Here is a 23,368-nt window from a genome sequence, read left to right as displayed (position 1 = left end):
GGGAATAGACAAGGGACGTTATTCATACTAACAAAAACATTGGTACTCTTCTGTGTACGAAGCCAAGTGCCACATATGTACTTTTACTAACGAAATGTGCTTATTGGAATTATGTCTTGCTGTGAGCTTTTTAAAGTTTAATTAACTGTCGGGAAAATGAGTGCTCATAACCATAACATAATGCCTGATTTGATCAGCAGCAGTGTTACCGTAGATATTTCTAATTCCGGTTACAACGGTGAGTTGAATGGATAAGTTCAAAAAGTGCATGAATAGAAAGTTGAAATGTTTATCTCAAACGGGAATTTTATTTATCCAAATAATTAACATGTTTAAGTAGGGTTCATTTAATAGTTAAACTGGCAAGGCATATATTCTGTAGCAATAACAAATTTATAATACATGGACTCGTTTTTTTTTAAATTTTAGCTGCGTAAAATCCAAAAGAAATTATTGGAAAAATATTCCATAGGATAGGTTTAGGGTTATCGACCGGTCTTCTGAATTCTTGGAATGATAGAACGCCACACAACTTGAAATGTGTCGTATCTGTCCCTAATAGAAGTGTTGCGACATAATTGTCTATCATCTTCGATCTAGTGTTGCCAGGTATTCGCCATTTTAAACTAAATGTTATATGGCTATCAACAACTTCTAAATCATAACTCAGTTAACTATACTCTTCATTTTGTTGATCCCAATGATCCAACTTTGCGCACAAACACTACAAAAAGTAAATTTCGAGTGATGTCCAAATATTGTTTATGCCATGTCGAGAGATACAGTTGATACTGCTTATGCCGAATGCTGGTCAATATGTATGAAGTTTTGGAAAACTCCTGGGAAATAACCATAGCGAGGGACATTCCACAGTTGAATTAGAACAGTCACAAACAGTGAAAGAAGACATGCACCCAGCACCAGAGCCGAAAACACCTCCGAAAGGGGGTGGCCCCGCCACGTCAAAACAGTAGAGGAATAAGGGCCGAAACCGGACGTGGTTCCTCCTGATGATGTCTTGAGCTAACTGGATCCTATAAAGGAGCTGTTGTGGTAGCAGACCACGAAACATGGTTGAAATTCCTTCCTATGTTGCTAGACTGATGTTCATCATCACCATTTCCAATGTCCATTTATTCAATGTTAGTATAGGTCGGACGGAATTTGTTGAGGCAAATTTTCTACAGCCGAATGCCCTTCCTATCGCCAGCCATAACCTGATTTCCGAACAAAGTAATATTTCTGTGTGACCAGACATGTCTCGGGAGATTGGAAACAAAGGACGTATCTTGCATGACGGAGATACTCGCTTCCAACTATCACGTAATGACAAGATAAGGAGGCAGTAACACACACATACACAAACGACGGTCTTCTTTCAGTTTCCATCTACCAAGTTCACTCACAGGGCCGGTCTGGGACTGTAGAAGATGCTTTCCCAAGTTGTTGTGCAGTGGGATTGTGAAACCACTTAGTTGGGAAATGGACTTCAACACATCCATACCAGCACACGTGTGTGTCCAACATTAACTCAAAACTATTTCAGTTTCTACATACTTTCTATGTTAGTTGTGGACCTTCTCACAATTTGGTCGTATTAAACATCAAAAATATATTGACTGCCACATCCATTTGCTGTTATCTATTCCTAGCTACATAAGAACTAATCTGACTCAAAGCACCAACTGATTGTTAAACGGACTCGTTAAACTTCATATTTTAGCTGCATCTCTGAACACCATGCATTACTCTCTTCTGTAATTATTTTTGGTTTAGTTTTTGCCTTACAAATATTCTTTCTTCTGTTTACTACTTACTATTCATGAAACTACCATCCTGATATCCAAACTTTACTGATTATATGTGTTTAATTCAGTTGTATTATCACTTTTAAAAATGTCCTTACATATGTTCCCTTTGATTTGTTTTTAGTTCTAGGAAATAAAGAATCTGCCAGTTGTATAGTACCAAAGTATCAACCACTTGTAAGTACAAGAAATACAGATTTTTTTTTCTCGGTGTGTGATGAGTGAAATGGATTTTATTGGAGCTTTGAATACTTAAGTATTAAATAGGAATAGAGTCTGTTGATGGCCAGGCAAATTCTTTTTTTTTTTCCTACTCTAGGCACCAGGACCGACATTTTGGGGGAGAAGAGGTCAGTTGATTAGATTGACCCCAGTATGCAACTGGTACTTAATTTATCGACTCTGAAAGGATGAAAGGCAAAGTCGACGTCGGTGGAATTTGAACTCAGAACATAAAGACAGACAAAATACAGCTAAGCATTTTGCACGGTGTGCTAATGTTTGATGGCCAGGCAAATTGAAACAGAATTTTGTGTGCTAGAGCCTTGCAATGAGGTTTGAAATCATGACAATTTGATTGGTAGTTTTAAAAGATTAGACTCACAATTGTTATGTCTTGTAATTAACATTTTTGTGGCAATGGGTTTTGCAATGATAATTTGAGTGATGTTATCTCTGAAGAAAGAGTAGTTTCTGCAACAGTTAAGACAGTAAGGTAGTTGTGAGGTAGTGTACATTTGAGCTAGAAGGTCTGTGTCTGTATCTATTGTTTAGTGTATATATCCTGAGGTGGCAACTTTCTAGTATGTTGAAGGTTATAATGCAGAGATAAATGATGTAAAATGTTTTTATTAGAAGCATTGCAGGGCTTTGGAGTTGCCAAAATGGTGGTAGGTTACTAAACTAAATGCGGTTGATCTTACATTTCATTCCTCTAGCATCAATAAATATGTATAAAGCACTTCAGTAATTATACAAATCTTCTATAAATGTAGTTTTGTGCCAATATTATTTATTTGCACAGTCATTTTTGAATTACTTTTGCCACTTTAGAGCAATAACTATTGATCTCTTTAACTCAAGTTGGACTTTATGTGATAAACACAGCTTTATGTTCTTGTATCTCTTTTTATTCTTCTGGAATATAAAGAAGAAATTGCAAGTGAGACATAAAACTTGTCTCAACTAACCTCTAAAATTTTAGACCTTTAACAAAAGATTTTTGTCAACAAAATCGTTTTTTTTTTTTGTAGGGGGAGTAAGGTTCAAATGATTTATTTTTAAAAAATTGTTTGTTGAAGTTCTTGTTTATTCACCTTAATAAAACTTTCTTTTATATTTTAGGGGACTATCTATCCTTTTTTGACTACTCCACATTCTATACCAGAAGTTCTTCTGAAAGAATTATCTGACATATTGAAAAATAAAAAAGTAAGTTTTAAGGTCATTCTATATCTCTTTTGGTCTTTTTTTTTTTTTTTTTTTTTGGTTATGAATGATCAGAATTAATATTAGAATTAATAAAACCCAGAATCCAAGAAAACTAATGATATTCTGTGTTGGGGAAAAGACAGTTTATAAATTTCTAAATAATATTTAGATCTGACTCTTCAGAAGAGGAAAACTAATCTATAACGAGAAGATAATTATGCCAGTTGTTGATTATTGGAATTAATCATTGCATTTTACTGAGGCAATGTTATTAACACAGCATCAAAATAAGGTTTTAGTGTAGTGCTTACCATTGTTCTGTTACTGTTCCTACATATGATTTAAGTTTATTTTTGCACAAAAAGAAATTGATTGTAAAATTATGGTTTTTAAACGCAAAGAAAATTCATTTACATATACTTAATATTTTAATACATTTTCTCAAATCTGTTTTAGGCTCAGAAAATTCTCTTAGTTGGTGCTATAAATGTTATTGGAACCATCATCTTGTTACTATGGTGTCATTCTACAGGAAGCATGGGTATGTTTTTCTTACTTTTTAAGGCATTAATGGTTTCTTTTGAAAGAATTATGATTGTACATCAATTATTTTGTTATATAACATACATACATGGGTTGGACAAAAGCAGACAAATGCTTGGATTCTCCAATGTTTGTCTGCTTCTGTCCAACCCTTGCCAGTATGGACAACAGATGCTAAATGATGATGATGATGATGACAACACCTCTACAACATTCATAGAATATGCAGACGGCATAATAAACAACATATAACAACACACAAATATATTCTGCGCTTTCACAAGCCCTATATTTGGCATCACAAAGAGACAATAACATTAGTGCACAAACAAAAATTTGATCCATCAGGGATTATACCTAATCTGCCTGCACTCCCAACTCTTACCCTATGCTCCACAACATATAAACTACAAAAGAACAAAACATTGCACTTCATACCGTAGTAGGTTGCACAAAGGTTCCACCAGCTCAGTGAAACAAAATACTAAAAATGAAAGAGCTCTTGGATATGCAAAGGACACAATTTGTCATCACAGCAATCTCCAATCCTGAGAGCCCCTGCTGCTACATACAGGCACATTTACAGTATTTCAGAACACCATTTCTTCCATTCTGGGTAAACAGAATGGGTTTTGGGTTTGTTGTGGATGAAGGAAGAGGAGGAGACCATGATTCATTGGGTGTTACTAAGCCTTTTTTTCAATCTCTGTAAGTAGCCCAGCTAAGATGTCAGTGGTCATAGAAAGGTTTCTCATTTTTTCAAAATATGGTACATATTGAAGCAACAAATTGAATATCGTCTTGAGGTTTACCATGGAACTTAATCTTTTTATCATCTGATGGTAATCCTCAGCTAGGAGAACTTATCCATATATACTCTCTGACAAATAGTGGCACCAAGCACAGCAAAGCACAATGGGAATGAGCCTTAAGAGATTGTGATATTATCATCATCGTTTAACATCCATGTTCCACGCTGGCATGGGTTGGACGATTTGACAGGAACTGATGTGTCCAAAGACTGCATTGAGCTCCAAGTTCTACATTGGCATTGTTTTTATAGCTGGATGCCCTTCCTAAAACAGCCAGTTTACAGCATGAATTGAGTGCTTTCTTCATGTTACCTTCACTATTGAGGTTGCCATGCAGTTCACAGGACTATGAGCCCTAGGGTAGCTGAGCTTCATGCTTGATGAGGGAATTACTATGAGAGTGGGGAAGGCAGAGCAGGTTCCTGCAGAGGGACCTGCATGGTTACAACTAGTGGTCCAAAAGCTTGTAACAGTAAACTCCACTAAAAAGTAAGACATCTCTTCGTGATTGGTTAACCTACAAGAAATACCAGCTAAATAAATCTCTCTAAAATCACACCCAACCATCTTAAAATAGGAAGAACACATTGGACAATGTAGTCTTAGATATACAGCTGTGCTGGTATTAAGTCTTCCTTGGTTTTACTACAGAATCTTGCATACCATTATATAACATATTCACTTGTGGAAATAATACAAGAAACAAACTTTAAAAATAACAGCAAGACTTTATTCTTCCAGTAAATAATACAGTGGACAAAATAAACACATCATCCATTGTTTGGATAATTCAGCTCTGGCCATTGTTGATTACTTGTGCTTCATTATAATAGCAGGAAAAATAACATGACTTACCTTCATGAAAATCGCTCACCTCTCTGTCATAGATGTTTTGTTAAAACAATATACAGATAGAGGTAGACTCCAATGTAGGTTCAGGTTAGTTGTTTGAGAATGTATTACGCACAACGTGATTGGCTCCTTGATCCATATCCTGTGCAATACTTGACCAATCAAAGCACAGGACTCAACCAATGTTCTAAACTCACTTGATAAGTCAGATGAGCAATCACTACAGATTATTGTGCAGAGCCTATAAAAGGCTAGTCAACTGCAATATGCCATAATAAAAATTGATCTCAATATATATATATAAAAAAGATTGGACAGTTACTGCTGGAATGTTTTTAATGATAAAGTAACTCAATCAGGGCTAGAGCTACGCAACAACAAAAATGCAAAACCTAGGCCATGTTTTCTTTATCATAAGGCCAACACATTATACTGTCACAAGCATTAAATCCTCCTCTAGTTACTAAACCTATGTTACTGTTACATCGCTCATAACCTGCACCTATCTATTTTATTCTTACAGCTCTCACAGCCTACACTTATCTTACAATATTTGACATTTTCAGGTAAGATTTCTTTTGTTTTTACATTTCATATTCAAAACTCTTTACACCACCATCTTCCTCATTATATGATGCACCAGTGATCTGCTTGGGATTATCTAAATGTGATTTCAATTTTTTTTCCAGTTTGTTAACATGTCTGCTTACACTATGGATTCAATATCAACGATCATCTTCTATATATTCTTTTGGGTAAGGGTTTTTTTTTGTTTTCCTCCTTATTTTTGGTTCTCATTTTACAAAGTAAGTATTGTAAACATTGTTAACTTCTTTATAAACATTGTGTATATCATGTTGTGTGAATAATTTTTCTTTTCAAATTCTGAAAATGCTTGTAGTAACGCCTTGTCTCATGCGCATGCGTAGTCATCAATATCCAAGTTTGGCGCCCTGATTCTTTCTCTTTTCTCGCCGGCCGGCGGAGAGGTCGGACGTCCAGCCCAGAGCTCTCTCACATAAGGCGTCTCAGCAACCAATTTAAGGCTGCCTATTTCCTCCATAAATAAATATTGTTGTGTTGATAGTTCGGAGTCAGCGTTTCGTTGTTATTTAGAATTGAATATAGGAAAGCAGGTGTACACCTAATGGTGTATAACCACTTTCCTAAAAGTGGTGACCCTCCGACATGATTCAAACACGCAGCCCAACGCAAAAAGTTCACATTACTTTCCTAAAAGTGGTGACCCCGAAGACGAGAACCGCAGCCACGGATTCTGATCTACCGACCGATAATACTACACTGCCGTCACTGACATAAGTAAATACGGCATTTCGAACAGCTACCCGACTCAAGAACAAACGCAGGCCAGAGATTTCCTATAACTGGTGACCCGACTAAAAGAACGACTGCAGCCGAAAATCTGAACTGCGACCAATTGGTACCTCGAGCTAAAAGATCTACAGACCTCATTTCAACAGCCATTGAATTTGTATGTTTCGCAACGTTCAACATCAGGATTGCCTCTACATTCTCATCAAACACAAGTGAAAAGCTAAGAAAATTTTTTCTACGTTAAAGTTTTTCCTTTTATCAATGACTTCCTTAGCCTATAACCAAAAACTTCTTTACTGCTAAGACCTTTGTGGTTTTTCACACAAAAAACTTCACGGTTATTTCATCCTAACAACTTTTTGAGCAATTTCCTACATGTTTCACGAGACGTCAATTCATTCTTACACAGCATCCTCTACTTGCTGAAAATAGCAGTAAAATGCACAGTTACATTTCAGTGAGTACATAACATTTTTTGATGCTTACTTGTTCCCAGTTCAGCATATTTCACACCTCTCCGTTTCTCTCGGCCGGAGAATGGAAGAGTTACTGGCTTATCTTTATTTGCATCGAGATTTTTTTTGGTCATTTTCACTCGCAGCTCCGGATTCATGACAGCATTTTCCAGCAATGCCACCAACGGTACCTCTCAAATAGACGCCCTGTCCAATTTCTCTCTCCTGATACGCACCAACAGCTACCATCCCGCTTCTAATGGAATGGTTGAGCGTTTTCATAGGCAATTTAAGGCTTCCTTACACGCCTCGCCTAACCCACAATCTTGGGTTGAATTTCTTCAAGGTCGACGCTAATGGTCGTACAGAGATTGTGTCTGTCGACCGTCTGAAAAGCGTACCTTTTCAAACACCACTGTCAACATCATTACCACCGTCAACATCATTACCACCACACATACAGAACAGCCAGTTTACAGCGACGACATTAACAACCACGACGAACTACAAGCATCGCCCCGACGTCGCCAACAGCGTCAACATGACATCATTATCACCACACACATACAGAACACAGCTATAGCCAGTTCCAGCGCCGACGTCTTCACCACCAATGTACTGTCTACCACAATGTCGTGCGCCAGCAACCCCACCACCAGGGACACACCAATATCAACACACTCGGTTTTATCTTCACTGTATGAGTGGAGTATCCACTCACGGACAGCAGTCAGAACTAACCAACTAGAATATTCAGTACCAGGTAACAGGTCTCAACTAGCATCCGACGCTCAACTACAGCTCTGCTCACTGACCACAACTTCCTGCGTATTAACATTCTAAATCTCCTTGTGAAACTTTTATAGGATATTCCGTACCAGGTAACACAAGTCCCAGCATCGACGCTCAACTACAGCTCTGCTCCTTTGACCACAACTTCCTGCGTATGGACATGCTATCATCTTGTGTAACTCTTATACAAACTGGATTTTTTCTCTACAGACACTTTTACTATGTTCTGTGTTTTTTCTCTCTCACACACACACTTGTGCACTCATATATTTTCTTTCCTTTCAGAAACATTGCATGCATGTATCTCACAAGTGTACATTCATTTCTTTAATTTTTCTTTGTGTGTGTTTGTGCCACATCTTGTGGTTGGTTTCAGTGGCCATCCTGCCTCAGGCGTTCCTCCAATTTTCTATTTTCGTGCGTTCCGCACTGGCAGGGGAGCCCTGTAGTAACGCCTTGTCTCGTGCGCATGCGTAGTCATCAATATCCAAGTTTGGCGCCCTGATTCTTTCTCTTTTCTCGCCGGCCGGCAGAGAGGTCGGACGTCCAGCCCAGCGCTCTCTCACAGAAGGCGTCTCAGCAACCAATTTAAGGCTGCCTATTTCCTCCATAAATAAATATTGTTGTGTTGATAGTTCGGAGTCAGCGTTTCGTTGTTATTTAGAATTGAATATAGGAAAGCAGGTGTACACCTAATGGTGTATAACCACTTTCCTAAAAGTGGTGACCCTCCGACGTGATTCAAACACGCAGCCCAACGCAAAAAGTTAACATTACTTTCCTAAATGCTCATCAGTGCATCATTTCTCAAATACCTTACAATATAAATATCTATTTCACTAGCAGTTGCTTTCAAATTAGCGCTATTAGCCACATGACTGGGTCCTTTGCTAGAGTATAGTTATAGAAGTATAAATGTTTTGATTAGATGTGTTGCAAACTTTGAGCTCTTGGAATTTCATTTAATCTCTTTGCCAAATATATTTTATGCTTAACCTTTATAAAAATTATTTAAAAAATGAAAAACAGTGAAATGTAAATAATGTTGTGAATTTCTTGAAATACGATAAAGTATGAAATATATCTTGTTTACATCATAGTTATCGTACCATAGTGTTGTATTTTGAGATCATATTCCAATTATGACAGACGAGACACAAAGAGCCCAAATAATCTAGAAATTAAGTAGATCTGATGACAGCTAAATTACTATTTGGCTAAAACTTCATAATATCATTCCAGGTCATATTGATCCTGTCTCAAGTGACTTTGATAGACTTCTTCTGCTACTGGTCACTATATCTTTTAATTTCAATGACTGAAAGACTTTTCTGTTTGTAGAAAATTATTGTCAATGGTGATAAATCTCTTCATCATCATCATCATCATCATCATCGTTTAACGTCCGCTTTCCATGCTAGCATGGGTTGGACGATTTGACTGAGGACTGGTGAAACCGGATGGCAACACCAGGCTCCAGTCTGATTTGGCAGAGTTTCTACAGCTGGATGCCCTTCCTAACGCCAACCACTCAGAGAGTGTAGTGGGTGCTTTTACGTGTCACCCGCACGAAAACGGCCACGCTCGAAATGGTGTCTTTTATGTGCCACCCGCACAAGCCAGTCCAGGGGCACTGGCAACGATCTCGCTCGAAAATCCTACAGGAGCCAGTCAGGCGGTACTGGCAACGGCCACGCTCAAAATGGTGCATCTCATGTGCCACCCGCACAAGAACCAGTCCAGGGGCACTGGCAACGATCTTACTTGGCTTGCCGGGTCTTCTCACGCACAGCCCATTTCCAAAGGTCTCGGTCCGTAGTCATCGCCTCGGTGAGGCCCAATGTACGAAGGTCTTGCCTCACCACCTCAGCCCAGGTCTTCCTGGGCCTACCTCTTCCACGGGTTCCCTCAACTGTTAGGGTGTGGCACTTTTTCACGCAGCTATCCTCCTCCATTCTCACCACATGTCCATACCAGCGCAATCGTCTCTCTTGCACGCCACAACTGATGCTTCTAATGTTCAGCTTTTCTCTCAAGATACTTACACTCTGACGGGTATTCACATTGACATTACACATCCAACGGAGCATACTGGCTTCATTCCTTGCGAGCTTACGTATGTCCTCAGCAGTTACAGCCCATGTTTCACTGCCATGTAGCATGGTTGTTCGTACGCATGCGTCATACAGTCTGCCTTTTACTCTGAGTGAGAGTCCCTTTGTCGCCAGCAGGGGTAAGAGCTCTCTAAACTTTGCCCAGGCTATTCTTATTCTAGCAGCTACACTTTCAGCGCACCCACCCCCACTACTAACTTGGTCGCCCAGATAGCGGAAGCTATCGACTACCTCTAGTTTTTCACCCTGGAATGAGATAGAAGTTGTTTCCTGTTTGTTTGCAGTCTTTATTGCACCTGAATATCTGCCACAAACAAAAACTAACTTGCTAGTTAACCTGCCTTTGATGTTGCTGCACCTCTTATGTGTCCATAGCTTGCACCGGGTACATCTTATAGAGTTACTACCTACTCCTTTTCTACATACTGAGCAGGGCCATCTACCTGAAGGGGTTTGTGTTTTATCTACCTTCCTACTTATTAGGATTTTGGTTTTAGCTAGGTTGACTCTAAGGCCCTTCAATTCTAGACCTTGCTTCCACACCTGAAACTTCTCCTCTAGTTCTGATAGTGACTCCGCAATTAGGGCAAGGTCATCAGCATAGAGGAGCTCCCAGGGGCAACCTGTCTTGAACTCCTCTGTGATTGCCTGGAGGACTATGGTAAATAATAGGGGGCTGAGGACGGAACCTTGGTGGACCCCTACCTCTACCCGGAATTCATTGCTGTACTCATTTCCAACCCTCACCTTACTGGCCGCATCTCTGTACATGGCTCGCACAGCTCTCACTAGCCATTCTTCTATCCCAAGTTTCCTCATTGACCACCAGATAAGGGATCGGGGGACCCTGTCAAAGGCTTTCTCCATGTCAACGAAAGCCAGGTACAGAGGTTTATCCTTGGCTAGGTATTTCTCTTGCAACTGTCTCACTAGAAATAAGGCATCAGTAGTGCTTTTACCTGGCACGAACCCAAACTGCATCTCATCTAAATTGATTCGCTCCCTAATTAGTTGGGCTATGACCCTCTCTGTAACTTTCATAACCTGATCTAACAGCTTGATGCCTCTGTAATTATTTGTATCTAAAGCGTCCCCTTTACCTTTGTAGCAGTTGACTATGATGCTGCTACACCAGTCATAGGGTATGACTCCTTCGTGTATCACCTGGTTCGTAATACGGGTGACTAGGCTATAGCCAACACTGCCAGATATTTTGAGCATCTCTGCAGTGATTCCTGATGGGCCGGGGGCTTTCCCGGTCTTCATACTCTTAATTGCTTTATCTACCCTGGTACTATCAACTCGGATAGCTGGTCCCTCTATTGGGTCGACATAAGGCAGGCTCTCTTTCTCCCATTCATTCTCTTTATTAAGCAATCTATCGTAGTGGCATCTCCAGACCTCTTTCTTTGCATCCTCATTTAATGCAAGCGTACCATCATCCATGCGAACACATTTCTCTCCTACAACATCACTATTCTCTCTCCTACACTGTCTTGCAACCCGAAATACCTCGAGTCTTTGGTCCTCACGGCGCAGAACATTGGCAAATCTTTCCTTATCTGCTTCCCCTCTGGCTAAATAAACCTGTCGCCTAGCCTCCCTTCTGGCACATTGGTACAATTCCCTGCTACCACCGTTCTTCCAGTCCTTCCAAGCTTGTTTCTTTTGTCTAATAGCCCTGTCTACCTCCTTGTTCCACCACCACGTTACTCTGGGTTGGGAGGGGACCTTACACCACCCACAAATCTGGTCGGTGGCTTTCAACAGGTTGTCCCGCAGAAATCTCCAATTGTCTTCCACGTTGTATGATGCTATATCCCCTTCTATTTCGTTAAATGCTTCAAGTAACTTGTCTCTAAGTCTCTGTCCGTTTGCAGGGTCTTTAAGCTTCCACACCCTTCTTCTCCAAGCCTGTCTAATTCTGGGCACCCATTTTGCCTTGATCCCAAAGTCGCTAACTACTAATCTATGTTGTGGGGTACATTCTTCGCCAGGGTAGGTTTTGGCATTTATAAGCCGCCCTCTTTCCCTATTTCTGGCGAGGATGTAGTCGATTTGGCTAGAGTGTCTGCCGGAGCGGTAGGTGACTAGGTGACTGGCAGGTTTCCTGAAGTTGGTATTGCAGACCATAAGATTGGTTGCATCACAGAACTCCAGCAGTCTGGTTCCCTCCTCGTTGCGGGAACCGAAGCCATAGCCTCCATGTATGCCATGGAAGCCCCCAGCACGACGTCCGACATGACCGTTGAAGTCTCCAGCCACAAAGAGAAGGTCCCTGTCACTCGTCGACGAGGTAGTTTGCAAGAGGGTGTCATAGAATTGGTCTTTCAGACCATCTGGTAGCCCAGGTTGAGGTGCATAGGCTGAGATGACAGTAGCTAATCTATGATGAAGCACTAGTCTGATCTTAAGTACTCTGTCACTTACTCTAACGACCTCGATTACCTTATCCACCCATTTCTCCGCTAGAAGTATTCCTACGCCCCCGACCCCGTCAGTGTTCCCTGCCCAGAAAATCTTGTACCTGTGTTCTTTGCCTGTGAGGAACCTTGCAGAACCTCCTCTCCATCTTACTTCCTGGATGCAGCACATATCTACGCATCTCCGTTCAAGCATCTCAACAATTTCACCAGATCTACCTTTCAGCGTGCCGACGTTGAGAGTGCCAATCCTAACAGTATGGGTGTTGGGGGTGTGGGCCTGTAGCCTGGGAAGAGGAAAAGCAGTGTCGTGTACCTGAAAAGAAAACTTGCAATTGGAAGAATTCATAAGCAAAACATTACCTACAACCTGCAAACATTTCTCAACCTTAATGCGCTACCCAAAGGTAGGGGAGAGGATGGCCAAGGCCACTAGATGGGTTCCGGGAGACAGCCGAGGTTGACAGGATGACAAAGGGATGAACTTCCGGTGGAGGGGTGGGATGACAGAGGAATGAACTTCCGGTGGAGGGGGTGGGATGACAGAGGAATGAACTTCCGGTGGAGGGGGCGGGATGACAGAGAAATGAACTTCCGGTGGAGGGGTGGGATGACAGAGGAATGAACTTCCGGTGGAGGGGGTGGGATGACAGAGGAATGAACTTCCGGTGGAGGGGGTGGGATGACAGAGGAATGAACTTCCGGTGGAGGGGTGGGATGACAGAGGAATGAACTTCCGGTGGAGGGGGTGGGATGACAGAGGAATGAACTTCCGGTGGAGGGGGTGGGATGGCAGAGGAATGAACTTCCGGTGGAGGGGGTGGGATGACAGAGGAATGAACTTCCGGTGGAGGGGGTGGGATGACAGAGGAATGAACTTCCGGTGGAGGGGGTGGGATGGCAGAGGAATGAACTTCCGGTGGGAGGGGGTGGGATGACAGAGGAATGAACTTCCGGTGGAGGGGTGGGATGACAGAGGAATGAACTTCCGGTGGAGGGGGTGGGATGACAGAGGGATGACAGACGAATGAACTTCCGGTGGAGGGGGTGGGAGGGCGGGTTACCGCCAGCGAGTAGAGAGGGCTCTTAATTGTAGATTTTAAATATTTGAGAGACAACAATGCATAAATCGTAATTTTTTAAAAGAGCAATGAATTCTGGGTGATTAGAATATAACGTAGCATGAATTTAGGAAGCTTAGAAAATGAATAAGCATGAATTTAAGACAACAACTGAATTCAATTGAATTTCATGGAGAGAAACAAGATAAATAATAAGGGACAAAAAACTAAAGCGCAAGGTATTGAGATGTTTGAGGCCGTAAATAAATAAAAATCTCTATCTTATCTGCATCTTGGGTATTTCGTCGTAGTACGTCAGCGAGATAATTTAGAATGGGTTTCTCATTTATATATAGCCAGAACCTGAAGACCTTAAAGGAAAAACTACGAAGGGGAGAGAGAGAGGATGGAGGGGTAGACAGAGGCATGGCGGGAGAAAAGATCATCATCATCATCATCATATATATATATAAAGAGAGAGAGAGAGAGAGAGGGGGGACCAGTCAAGCAGCACATCACGCTGTAATTCTTGGGCTGAGAAATCAACACTTAAAAGCCATAATTTTAAGGAGCGATAAGAATTTTTGAATAAAGGAAAATGGGTAGTGGTGGTGGGTAGGTACCGCCAGCGAGTAGAGAGGGCTCTTAATTGTAGATTTTAAATATTTGAGAGACAACAATGCATAAATCGTAATTTTTTAAAAAGAGCAATGAATTCTGGGTGATTAGAATATAACGTAGCATGAATTTAGGAAGCTTAGAAAATGAATAAGCATGAATTTAAGACAACAACTGAATTCAATTGAATTTCATGGAGAGAAACAAGATAAATAATAAGGGACAAAAAACTAAAGCGCAAGGTATTGAGATGTTTGAGGCCGTAAATAAATAAAAATCTCTATCTTATCTGCATCTTGGGTATTTCGTCGTAGTACGTCAGCGAGATAATTTAGAATGGGTTTCTCATTTATATATAGCCAGAACCTGAAGACCTTAAAGGAAAAACTACGAAGGGGAGAGAGAGAGGATGGAGGGGTAGACAGAGGCATGGCGGGAGAAAAGATCATCATCATCATCATCATATATATATATAAAGAGAGAGAGAGAGAGAGAGAGAGAGAGGGGGGACCAGTCAAGCAGCACATCACGCTGTAATTCTTGGGCTGAGAAATCAACACTTAAAAGCCATAATTTTAAGGAGCGATAACAACTCGGATAGCTGGTCCCTCTATTGGGTCGACATAAGGCAGGCTCTCTTTCTCCCATTCATTCTCTTTATTAAGCAATCTATCGTAGTGGCATCTCCAGACCTCTTTCTTTGCATCCTCATTTAATGCAAGCGTACCATCATCCATGCGAACACATTTCTCTCCTACAACATCACTATTCTCTCTCCTACACTGTCTTGCAACCCGAAATACCTCGAGTCTTTGGTCCTCACGGCGCAGAACATTGGCAAATCTTTCCTTATCTGCTTCCCCTCTGGCTAAATAAACCTGTCGCCTAGCCTCCCTTCTGGCACATTGGTACAATTCCCTGCTACCACCGTTCTTCCAGTCCTTCCAAGCTTGTTTCTTTTGTCTAATAGCCCTGTCTACCTCCTTGTTCCACCACCACGTTACTCTGGGTTGGGAGGGGACCTTACACCACCCACAAATCTGGTCGGTGGCTTTCAACAGGTTGTCCCGCAGAAACTTCTAAAATAATATTTAAGAAAAGCATCTACTTTGGTTATATAATTATCATTTACCCTTTTCTTATATCATTCCTTCTAGGTATGATCGGTTTGTTGTCCTAGCTGTATTTGCTAGCACCATGCTGGCACAACTTGGTGCATTATTCATCATCAAAGAAAGGTATATCACACTAAATTATTTAAACAAGACAACAGTTCGTTATATGTTATTGTGACGTTGATAATTTTTTTTGTACTTAAACTCTATTTACTATTCTGATGCAAAATATCAGTTACAGTTTTCTCTTGACCATTCATCCAGTTTTGTCTGAAATAAACTGATTTCAACATTAGAAGTCACTAATCCTTTTGTCAATTTCCAGTCATTTTGATACTTTAACCCTGTGTCATTTTTGTTTTCTCTTCTATTACATGCGCTTTTGCTAGCTAATTGGAAAGGTTTTATATTGCACAGCCTATAGCCACTAGTATACCACAGCAACCAGCAAGCACTTGCCTACTCTGCTTTCAGATAGGTGCAGTAGAAAGTTTTAAATGCTTTGTCCTTGGTTTATAATAGAATCAGTAAGTGTATTTCAATACACAATTCTTCAACTGTGAGGCTGCTAACATCCACTCAACCATTCTGATTTTTCTCCTGCATAAGTCAATCTCTTGCAAATATTTTATGAATGAATCTATTCCACAATTACTACTGAGTCTGACAACTTCAGCCACTTCCTTTCCTTAACAATTTTAACCATTCCTTCTTCCAAGTAACCTGTTGCAACATATACAATCTTCAGCAACTTGGCAAAGTCTTTAAGGCATCAGATTGAATGACTCACTGTATCTGTTTGACTCTCTGTGGTCTGAGTTCAAATCCTACCAAGGTCAGTTTTGCATGTCATCCTTTTTTTGTGAATTGACAAAAAAGTGTCAATCCAGGATGATGAATTGGCAGGATTGTTAGGGCATCAGATAAAATGTCTTGTGGTATTTGACCCAGCTTTTTACATTCTTCAAATCCGGCTGAGGTTTGATAAAATACCTCCCCTCAGAGATTACTGGTCTTGAGCCTAAACATTACAAATATTCATCATCATCATCATTCCAACATGTTTATGCAAGTTTCTACTACACCTTCATATTCCTTAGGTATGTGCAGTATTATCTTTCAAGATCATAGAATTATATTTATATGCTACCTAAGTTTTACATTGCTGTGAGGTTTGGTTTGTTGTTTTCGATGTTATTTTAGTGCTTTGTCTATCATGTAGAGTATGTGCAATGTGGGATGTATTATTTCCTTGGTTGATGTTTGCATTTTACATATGCTGTGTGATTGTTATGTATTTCAGTGTGAGGCAGAGATTGTGTAGAATATGTGTTGTGTGGTTTTTATATTGTGATTAATATTGGTATTATTTAACACTTGCTTAATGTTGATAGTAAAGTTGGTAAATTGGTAAATTTTGTTTCTTTCTTAGCATTGAAAGATTTATTATGCAGCCTGAGATACATACGTAAGTTTCTTAGTTATATATTTTATTTTTCAAACTTCATATTTTAACTATAGAATTTGTCATTGCATGTGTGTCTAACAAGAATGTTTTCTAGTTGCATTATATGGCACAATGTCTATTACATTAGGTTGCTGTGTCTCTGAGATTACAGGATCAGGGATCGAAACATTCAAAACGTTTTCTTTTAATCCAGTGACTTCCTGTTTAAAGACATTACTAACCTCACTTTAGAAATAAAGGTTCCTTGTTTGAATCCAATCTTGGTTTATGTACATATCCAAGAATAAGACAGCTGATGGTTGTCAGATATTAAGTGGATGAAAAATTTAATGTAGATATTGTTAAAATACACTCTAAAGATGAGGTTAAGAGTCCATAAAACCATAATCTTAAAAATTCACGAAGCTAATTTTGTAAAAGAGTTTTGATACAGAAATATAACTAATCAAACTGAATACTGTAAAACATTACTTCTAGTTCTTAGCCACTATACTGTTTGATAATTAATGCATCCTTCATCATATTATCTTGTTTGGAAACAAACAGGTGACAGGAAGACAGAAAATCTGCCTCAACAAATTCTGTCTGTTTCATGCAAGCATGGAAAAATGGACATTAAATGATGATGGTGCTGATATATATGTGTGTGTGTGTGTGTGCAATTTGTTGTTTCTGGGGGGGAGTCATTCTCTTTTAGTGCCTTATTATTTAACACACTTACTGGTAAAGTTTCCAGTTATTTACTCATGAGTGGAAACTTTACCGGTGAGTGTATTAAATAATAAGGCACTAAAAGAGAATGTCGCTCCCCAGAAACAACAAAATACGCTTCAACACACGAATTCACATAAAGAATCTTGCAAACCAAATCCCAAAACGAAGTATATATAATCTTTTCTGATTAGTTTTTTTTTTTTTTTTTTTTTTTTGCAGCGGTCGTCTCCTTTTAGGTACAATTTTAGCATTTGTTGTACACATGGTTGTCACATATAGCATTAACAACCGTGCAATGAATCATGTTGTTGCCGCTTCTAGTTCCAGTTGGCTTCAAGAACATATGACAGATATGAGTGAAAGGTAAATTATTTGTTTGTCACAATTTCATCAAGAGTTCCCTAACTTCAAGGGAGACAACTAAATATTTTTGAATATCATTATCAATGCTTATTGGTGAATCGACTAAATTCTTCGATAAAGGGCTCTGCTTGAAACGATATACAGGCATACCTCAACTTCAACCTGTTTATCCAACTTTACGTGATCTCAACGAACATATTTAAAAGCCACCTTTCGAGATCGATAAAATAAAAACCAGTTGTAATCGACCTACCCCTCCCCCGAAATTGCTGACCTTGTGTCAAAATTTCAAAATAAAATGTTAGTAACAGGGATATTACAATTATGTCTAGTATATGAATATTACTGAATTTACTAAATATAGTAAATTAAATTATATTAAACTTACTACTATGATATGAGATAGAGAAATGTCAGAAAATAGAGATTTATCCAAATTCATGGTCAAATATATTTAAACAACATAGCTATATATTTTTAAAGGATCATGATGATATTGGTCAAATGTATTCCTTCATATGTCCATATATGTGTAAGAATTTCAACTCAGTACATAAAGACGGACAAAATGCCACTAAGCATTTTGTCAGGCATGCTAATGATTCTGCCAGCTCACTGCCCTAGGCACTAGAGTAATTGTTAGAAATGTATAAATTATACGATGTGCCACATACAGTATATTCCAAATATATATATTTTACATTTATTACAAATATACTAAAGTTTATACAAAATAAATATACTAAGTGACCAATAACTTTAATCATGATAAGATGAGGAGCTTCTCTGTAGTTACTCATCCTGCTAAAAATTGCAATCAAATTACACCATAATCTTAAGAAAGAAGAACACATTTGATAATTCAGTTTTAGATGCAATACCCCACCTCCTCCCAAGAAGAGGCAAGGTGGTCATGGCTGAATGTCTTTGATCATCAGTTTGCTCAGTCAGGACTGATAGGTTTAACCCTTTAGCATCTAAACCGGCCATATCCGGCCAAAAGTATTCTGCCTGTTTTATGTTCAAACTGGTCAGATCTGGTCTCTCACACCAACCCTACAATGTCGTTTTAAAAATTAACAGCTACCTCATCAAAATCTCATAGCTACAAGATAATGCATGATTAGTTCAAAACAATGTGGATGAAAAAGCATTAATTTTGGTAGAATAATGCAAACACTAAAGGGTTAAACAACAACACTTAAAATTATATAAAATTATATAAAAATCAAAATAATAACAAGGATTTAATAATTGTCAATAACTTTGTGTTCTGTTTCAGAATATTTTGTAGAATTTTTAAAATTGTTTAATTACATTCTTTTGACAGTTTATGCCATGTGATACCAGGTCTGAGTAAACTCCTCCTTCCTCGACTCAACCCATTTGCTCTAATTGCATTTGCTGGTGCAATTGCGCTTTTCAGCACCCATGTACTCATTGATGCAAAGTAAGTATTCACTTATTTGCTCATTTAAAAAAATTGAAGTCAAGAAGTTACATCATGTCAAAACAAATAAGCTAATAAATAGTGGGAAACACTGGTTTTGATTCTCATCAGAAGCTGTTTCAAATTACTGGTGCTACCATTGATTATCCAAGGATTAAATTGAAATATGGCTGTATGGTTAAGAAGTTTGATTTGTAACCACATAGTTCCAAGTTCAGTTCCACTTTGCAGGAAACAAGTGTGTGCTACTATTGATTCAAGTTGATACATACTATACAGAAGTTCAACACACACACACACATAGATATTTAAACAATATCTATGTATATATATACAACACAGTGTAAATCAGAAAAACTGAAGTAAACTTAGATATTATTAACCCTCACTGAGTAAGAATAAGAACATAAACTCCTACTTGAAATATGTGTAGAATAACAGGATGGAGTCTCTTGATAGACTGTTTCACAGTCTGTTGGCTGTCCCTCAGAGAAGACATAGCCATCTTTCTTTTCCAGTGAATAGCACAAGTTAGCTACCCACGAAGCAGTTGTCAGATTAGTTAACACACTACTGGTTACTCCAATCTGCACACTTGTGATTTTAACATTTCATCTTCTTCAATATCAACAATTAATGTCCGTTTTGCATGCTGGCATGGGTTGGACAGTTTGATTGGATCCAGTGATCTGCAGTACTATGCCAAGTTCCAGTGTCAGCTTTGGCATGGTTTCTATGGCTGGATGCTCTTCTTAACACCAGTCACATTACAGTATGTATTGGGTGCTTTTTTTTTTCATACTATTGGCACAAAACAATATCTATACGTGCACAAAACAATATCTATACGTGCACAACACAGCATAAATCAGAACAGATCATCATCATCATCGTTTAACGTCCACTTTCCATGCTAGCATGGGTTGGACGATTTGACTGAGGACTGGCGAACCAGATGGCTGCACCAGGCTCCAATCTGATCTGGCAGAGTTTCTACAGCTGGATGCCCTTCCTAACGCCAACCACTCCGAGAGTGTAGTGGGTGCTTTTATGTACCACCAGCACTGGCAACGGCCATGCTCAAATGGTGTTTTTTACGTAAAGTAAATTAATTAAAAGATTATTGATGCCTTTATTATCAGCTAAGCAACTATATATATATATATTTCTATTTTCAGAATGTACTATTCTGCTGATACATGGGCAGCTGTAGCAATTGCTTTAATGACATGGGGTACGATGTTTCCTATGAGCATGTATACTGGCAAGATACTTTTACAGGTAAGTTTGTATCAAACAGTCTCTTTTTCACTCATCTACCAAAGGAGTTTCTCTCAGAGAAACTCCTTTAGTAGATCAACCTATAACCTTTTTCCACTATAATCTTATAATCTGCAGTATTTAATCTTACCTCACTACATTTTGAATTAGAATTTATCCAAATCAATTTTAATACCTCTTGCTACACAATTCAATGTGTCTCAGGTATATGCATTGTTTTGTTTGCATGTTAGTGTGTGTGTATGTTAATATGTGTGTGTGTGAGAGAGAGAGAGAATGTGTATCTTGTATTCACTTTATAGTGCTTCCCATCTGTTTAGCTCCAGTCTTGCAGGGATTGACTTATTTTCATCCTGATAAGGGACTAATAACTAATAGTAAAGTTAAATTAGCTTCGTTCCATCCTGCTCTATAAAGTTTCTCGTTTTCTTCTCTTTACATATATATGTGTGTGTGTTTGTTTGTTTCTTTCGTTGTTCGAAAAAAGTTCATGGTGCCACCGGCACGAGTGCCAGTAAGGCAAAGCTGCAAACAATCGTGCTCAAATGGTGCTTTTTACGTGCCACCGTCATGGAAGCGAGACTGCTGCCCTGGCAGTGATCTCGCTTGGATGATGCTGTTAGCGCTCCACTGGCACGGGTGCCAGTCATCGAATTTGGTTTTATATATATATATATACATACACACATACGCACACATAATTTCTTTGTTCTCTACTTCAGACTAGCCCCTCACACATAATTGGTCAACTTGACAAGCTTCTCCGAGAAGCTTCTACTTTAGATGGAGTTCTTGAGTTTCGTCATGAACACTTTTGGACTGTTTCTTTTGGAGTTTTGGTAAGTCAACACTTTTTTTTTCCCCCTATTTTCATGTTTGTGTTTTCTCATCCACTTCTGCACTCGGTGAAGTCTCTGCCAACTGAATTAATTTGTTCACCTAACAACCAAAGAGCCTATCAGTTATTTATCTTCCATCAGCTATGATAAACCCATGAGCAAATATTTAACTAGTTCACTTTTGCTGGCTCAGTTGACTTAAATGTAAACAGATAGATTGGTTGGATAGATGTCACTGGTGCAAGGGCCAAAAACACTATTTCATCAATAACGATGTCATAACCTTGCAATACTAAGAAAATGTCCTTATTGAAGATTAGTCATGTGTCCAAGAAGGTGAACGGAAGAGTGAGTGGTGACAGAAGGTGTTAGAAGAGTATGAGGAGAGAGAGAGTGATGGATAGGAATAGAGGTGGAGGTAGCTGATTGTAAATAGAAGTGCAGGTGGTCACTGGGATATGGGGATGAAGATGTTCTATATTAAATAGGGGTATCGGTGGTCAATGGTAGGAGTGGAAGATGAATTGGAAGTAGATTTGTCTATTTAAGTTTCAATATTTTCTTATAAAAAGAAGGCAGTGAGCTGGCAGAATCGTTAGCATACTGGGCAAAATGTTTAATGGAATTTTGTCCCATCTTGACATTCTGAGTTCAAATGCCACCAAGGTTGATTTTGCCTTTCATCCTTTCTGGGTCTAAAATAAGTACCAGTTAAGCACTGGGGTTGGTGTAATCGACTATCCCCCTCCCCCAAACTTGCTGGCCTTGTGCCAAAATTTGAAACCAATATTTTCTTATGGAAAACTACCATTTTTAACTGTGTAACGTATTTTTCTGTTTCTTTCTCCAAATTTTAGGCTGGGACTTTACAAGTGCGAGTCCGTCGTGATGCAGATGAGCAAATGGTTTTGGCCCATGTATACAATCGTTTGTCTAACTTAGTCTCGGAACTGACTATTCAAATATTCAAAGATGACTGGACTCGATCAGCAATGACCTATCACTTACCTTCTACTACACCATTCTCTTCATATCCTCCTCCTATGACTCAAAGCCACTCTGCAACTTCTGTTAGTAATTTCCCCAGACACAGTTCCCAAGAGAATTTCTATTTCAGCAATGCTAATATCCGTTAACTGAACTAAAATTATTTAAATTTCTCCCATGTTTTCTTTTATCTAAACTTCATAGTTTTAAAGTGATCTTCCATCAAAATTTCATGCTGTTCTAAACACAAAGTTGTTGTACTGAATTCATCATTATTTTCAAAATTAATTTAAACAAAAGCAGTGTATATCAACAGAAATATGGTAACAAAAGGATTAAAGAAGCAAAACATCATAAGTTCACTCACAATTTTATAACATTAACTTACATTATTCATATATCTTCCTGTATATTTTTTACTATCTTAATAAACTTTCTGTCTTGTAAAACTTACTTTCACAAACTTGTTCGGTGTCTCTATTTTTTTTTTACATCATTTGTTTTTTGTTTTTTTTGTTTCTGTTTTGTTTTTAATCAAAACTTGGAAACTCTGAAGCATACAAACTATATGTAACTCAGCAGATGTAGGGACATCAGTACAACTATTAGAACTACTACTGCTGTAATAATGCCTTGTTGATCTGAGTGGTAATTACCAAAAATATCTTCTTTTTTTTTTCTATTTAATCATGTATGTTTAGGTAAATAGAGTTAAGAAGACAGCCGAAGTCCTGTCTCCCTCAGTTTTCCTCTTCTACTGCTTCTTCCCACTTGGATCGCTTGACAATTCTTTACCAGTCATTTTCTTCCACATCACAAGTGCACAATCTGCTTCCTATTTTACCCAATTTTTCTCTTAGCACATTTCCATAGTTATCCTCTTTCTCTTTGATTTTGAAAGAGATAT

At 38.8% G+C, this 23,368-nt stretch overlaps 1 protein-coding gene across 2 annotated transcripts; it reads left to right on the top strand.

The window, feature by feature from the left end:
* Positions 1-24: 24 nt before the first annotated feature.
* Positions 25-22,914, top strand: LOC106871997 (zinc transporter 6). Of its 2 annotated transcripts, XM_089348783.1 has the most exons (13): positions 26-238; positions 1,933-1,985; positions 3,153-3,239; positions 3,696-3,780; positions 5,970-6,012; positions 6,136-6,201; positions 15,402-15,482; positions 16,792-16,827; positions 17,761-17,904; positions 19,235-19,354; positions 20,533-20,635; positions 21,358-21,474; positions 22,332-22,914. In XM_089348783.1, exons 1-13 carry the CDS (start codon positions 157-159, stop codon positions 22,608-22,610), a joined length of 1,296 nt encoding a protein of 431 aa, XP_089204909.1. In that variant the 5' UTR covers positions 26-156; the 3' UTR covers positions 22,611-22,914. The 2 variants fall into 2 exon arrangements, with proteins under 2 accessions (XP_089204910.1, XP_089204909.1); XM_089348784.1 differs by lacking the exon at positions 6,136-6,201 and having other exon boundaries at positions 25-238.
* The last annotated feature ends 454 nt before the right edge of the window (positions 22,915-23,368 follow it).

This window comes from Octopus bimaculoides, chromosome 3 (assembly GCF_046866305.1).
Source record: "Octopus bimaculoides isolate indiv1 chromosome 3, ASM4686630v1, whole genome shotgun sequence".
Taxonomy (NCBI): domain Eukaryota; kingdom Metazoa; phylum Mollusca; class Cephalopoda; order Octopoda; family Octopodidae; genus Octopus; species Octopus bimaculoides.
Note: the sequence above shows the minus strand (reverse complement) of the source record. Positions and strands in the feature narration are given on the sequence as shown.

Bases quoted from the DNA above. Each gene is read 5' to 3' on its own strand.
- LOC106871997 (XM_089348783.1), top strand. From the start codon at position 157: ATGAGTGCTCATAACCATAACATAATGCCTGATTTGATCAGCAGCAGT. The intron at 3,781-5,969 runs GTATGTTTTTCT...TTATTCTTACAG, and splicing joins TCATTCTACAGGAAGCATGG to CTCTCACAGCCTACACTTAT. The intron at 15,483-16,791 runs GTATATCACACT...TTTCTTTCTTAG, and splicing joins TTATTCATCATCAAAGAAAG to CATTGAAAGATTTATTATGC.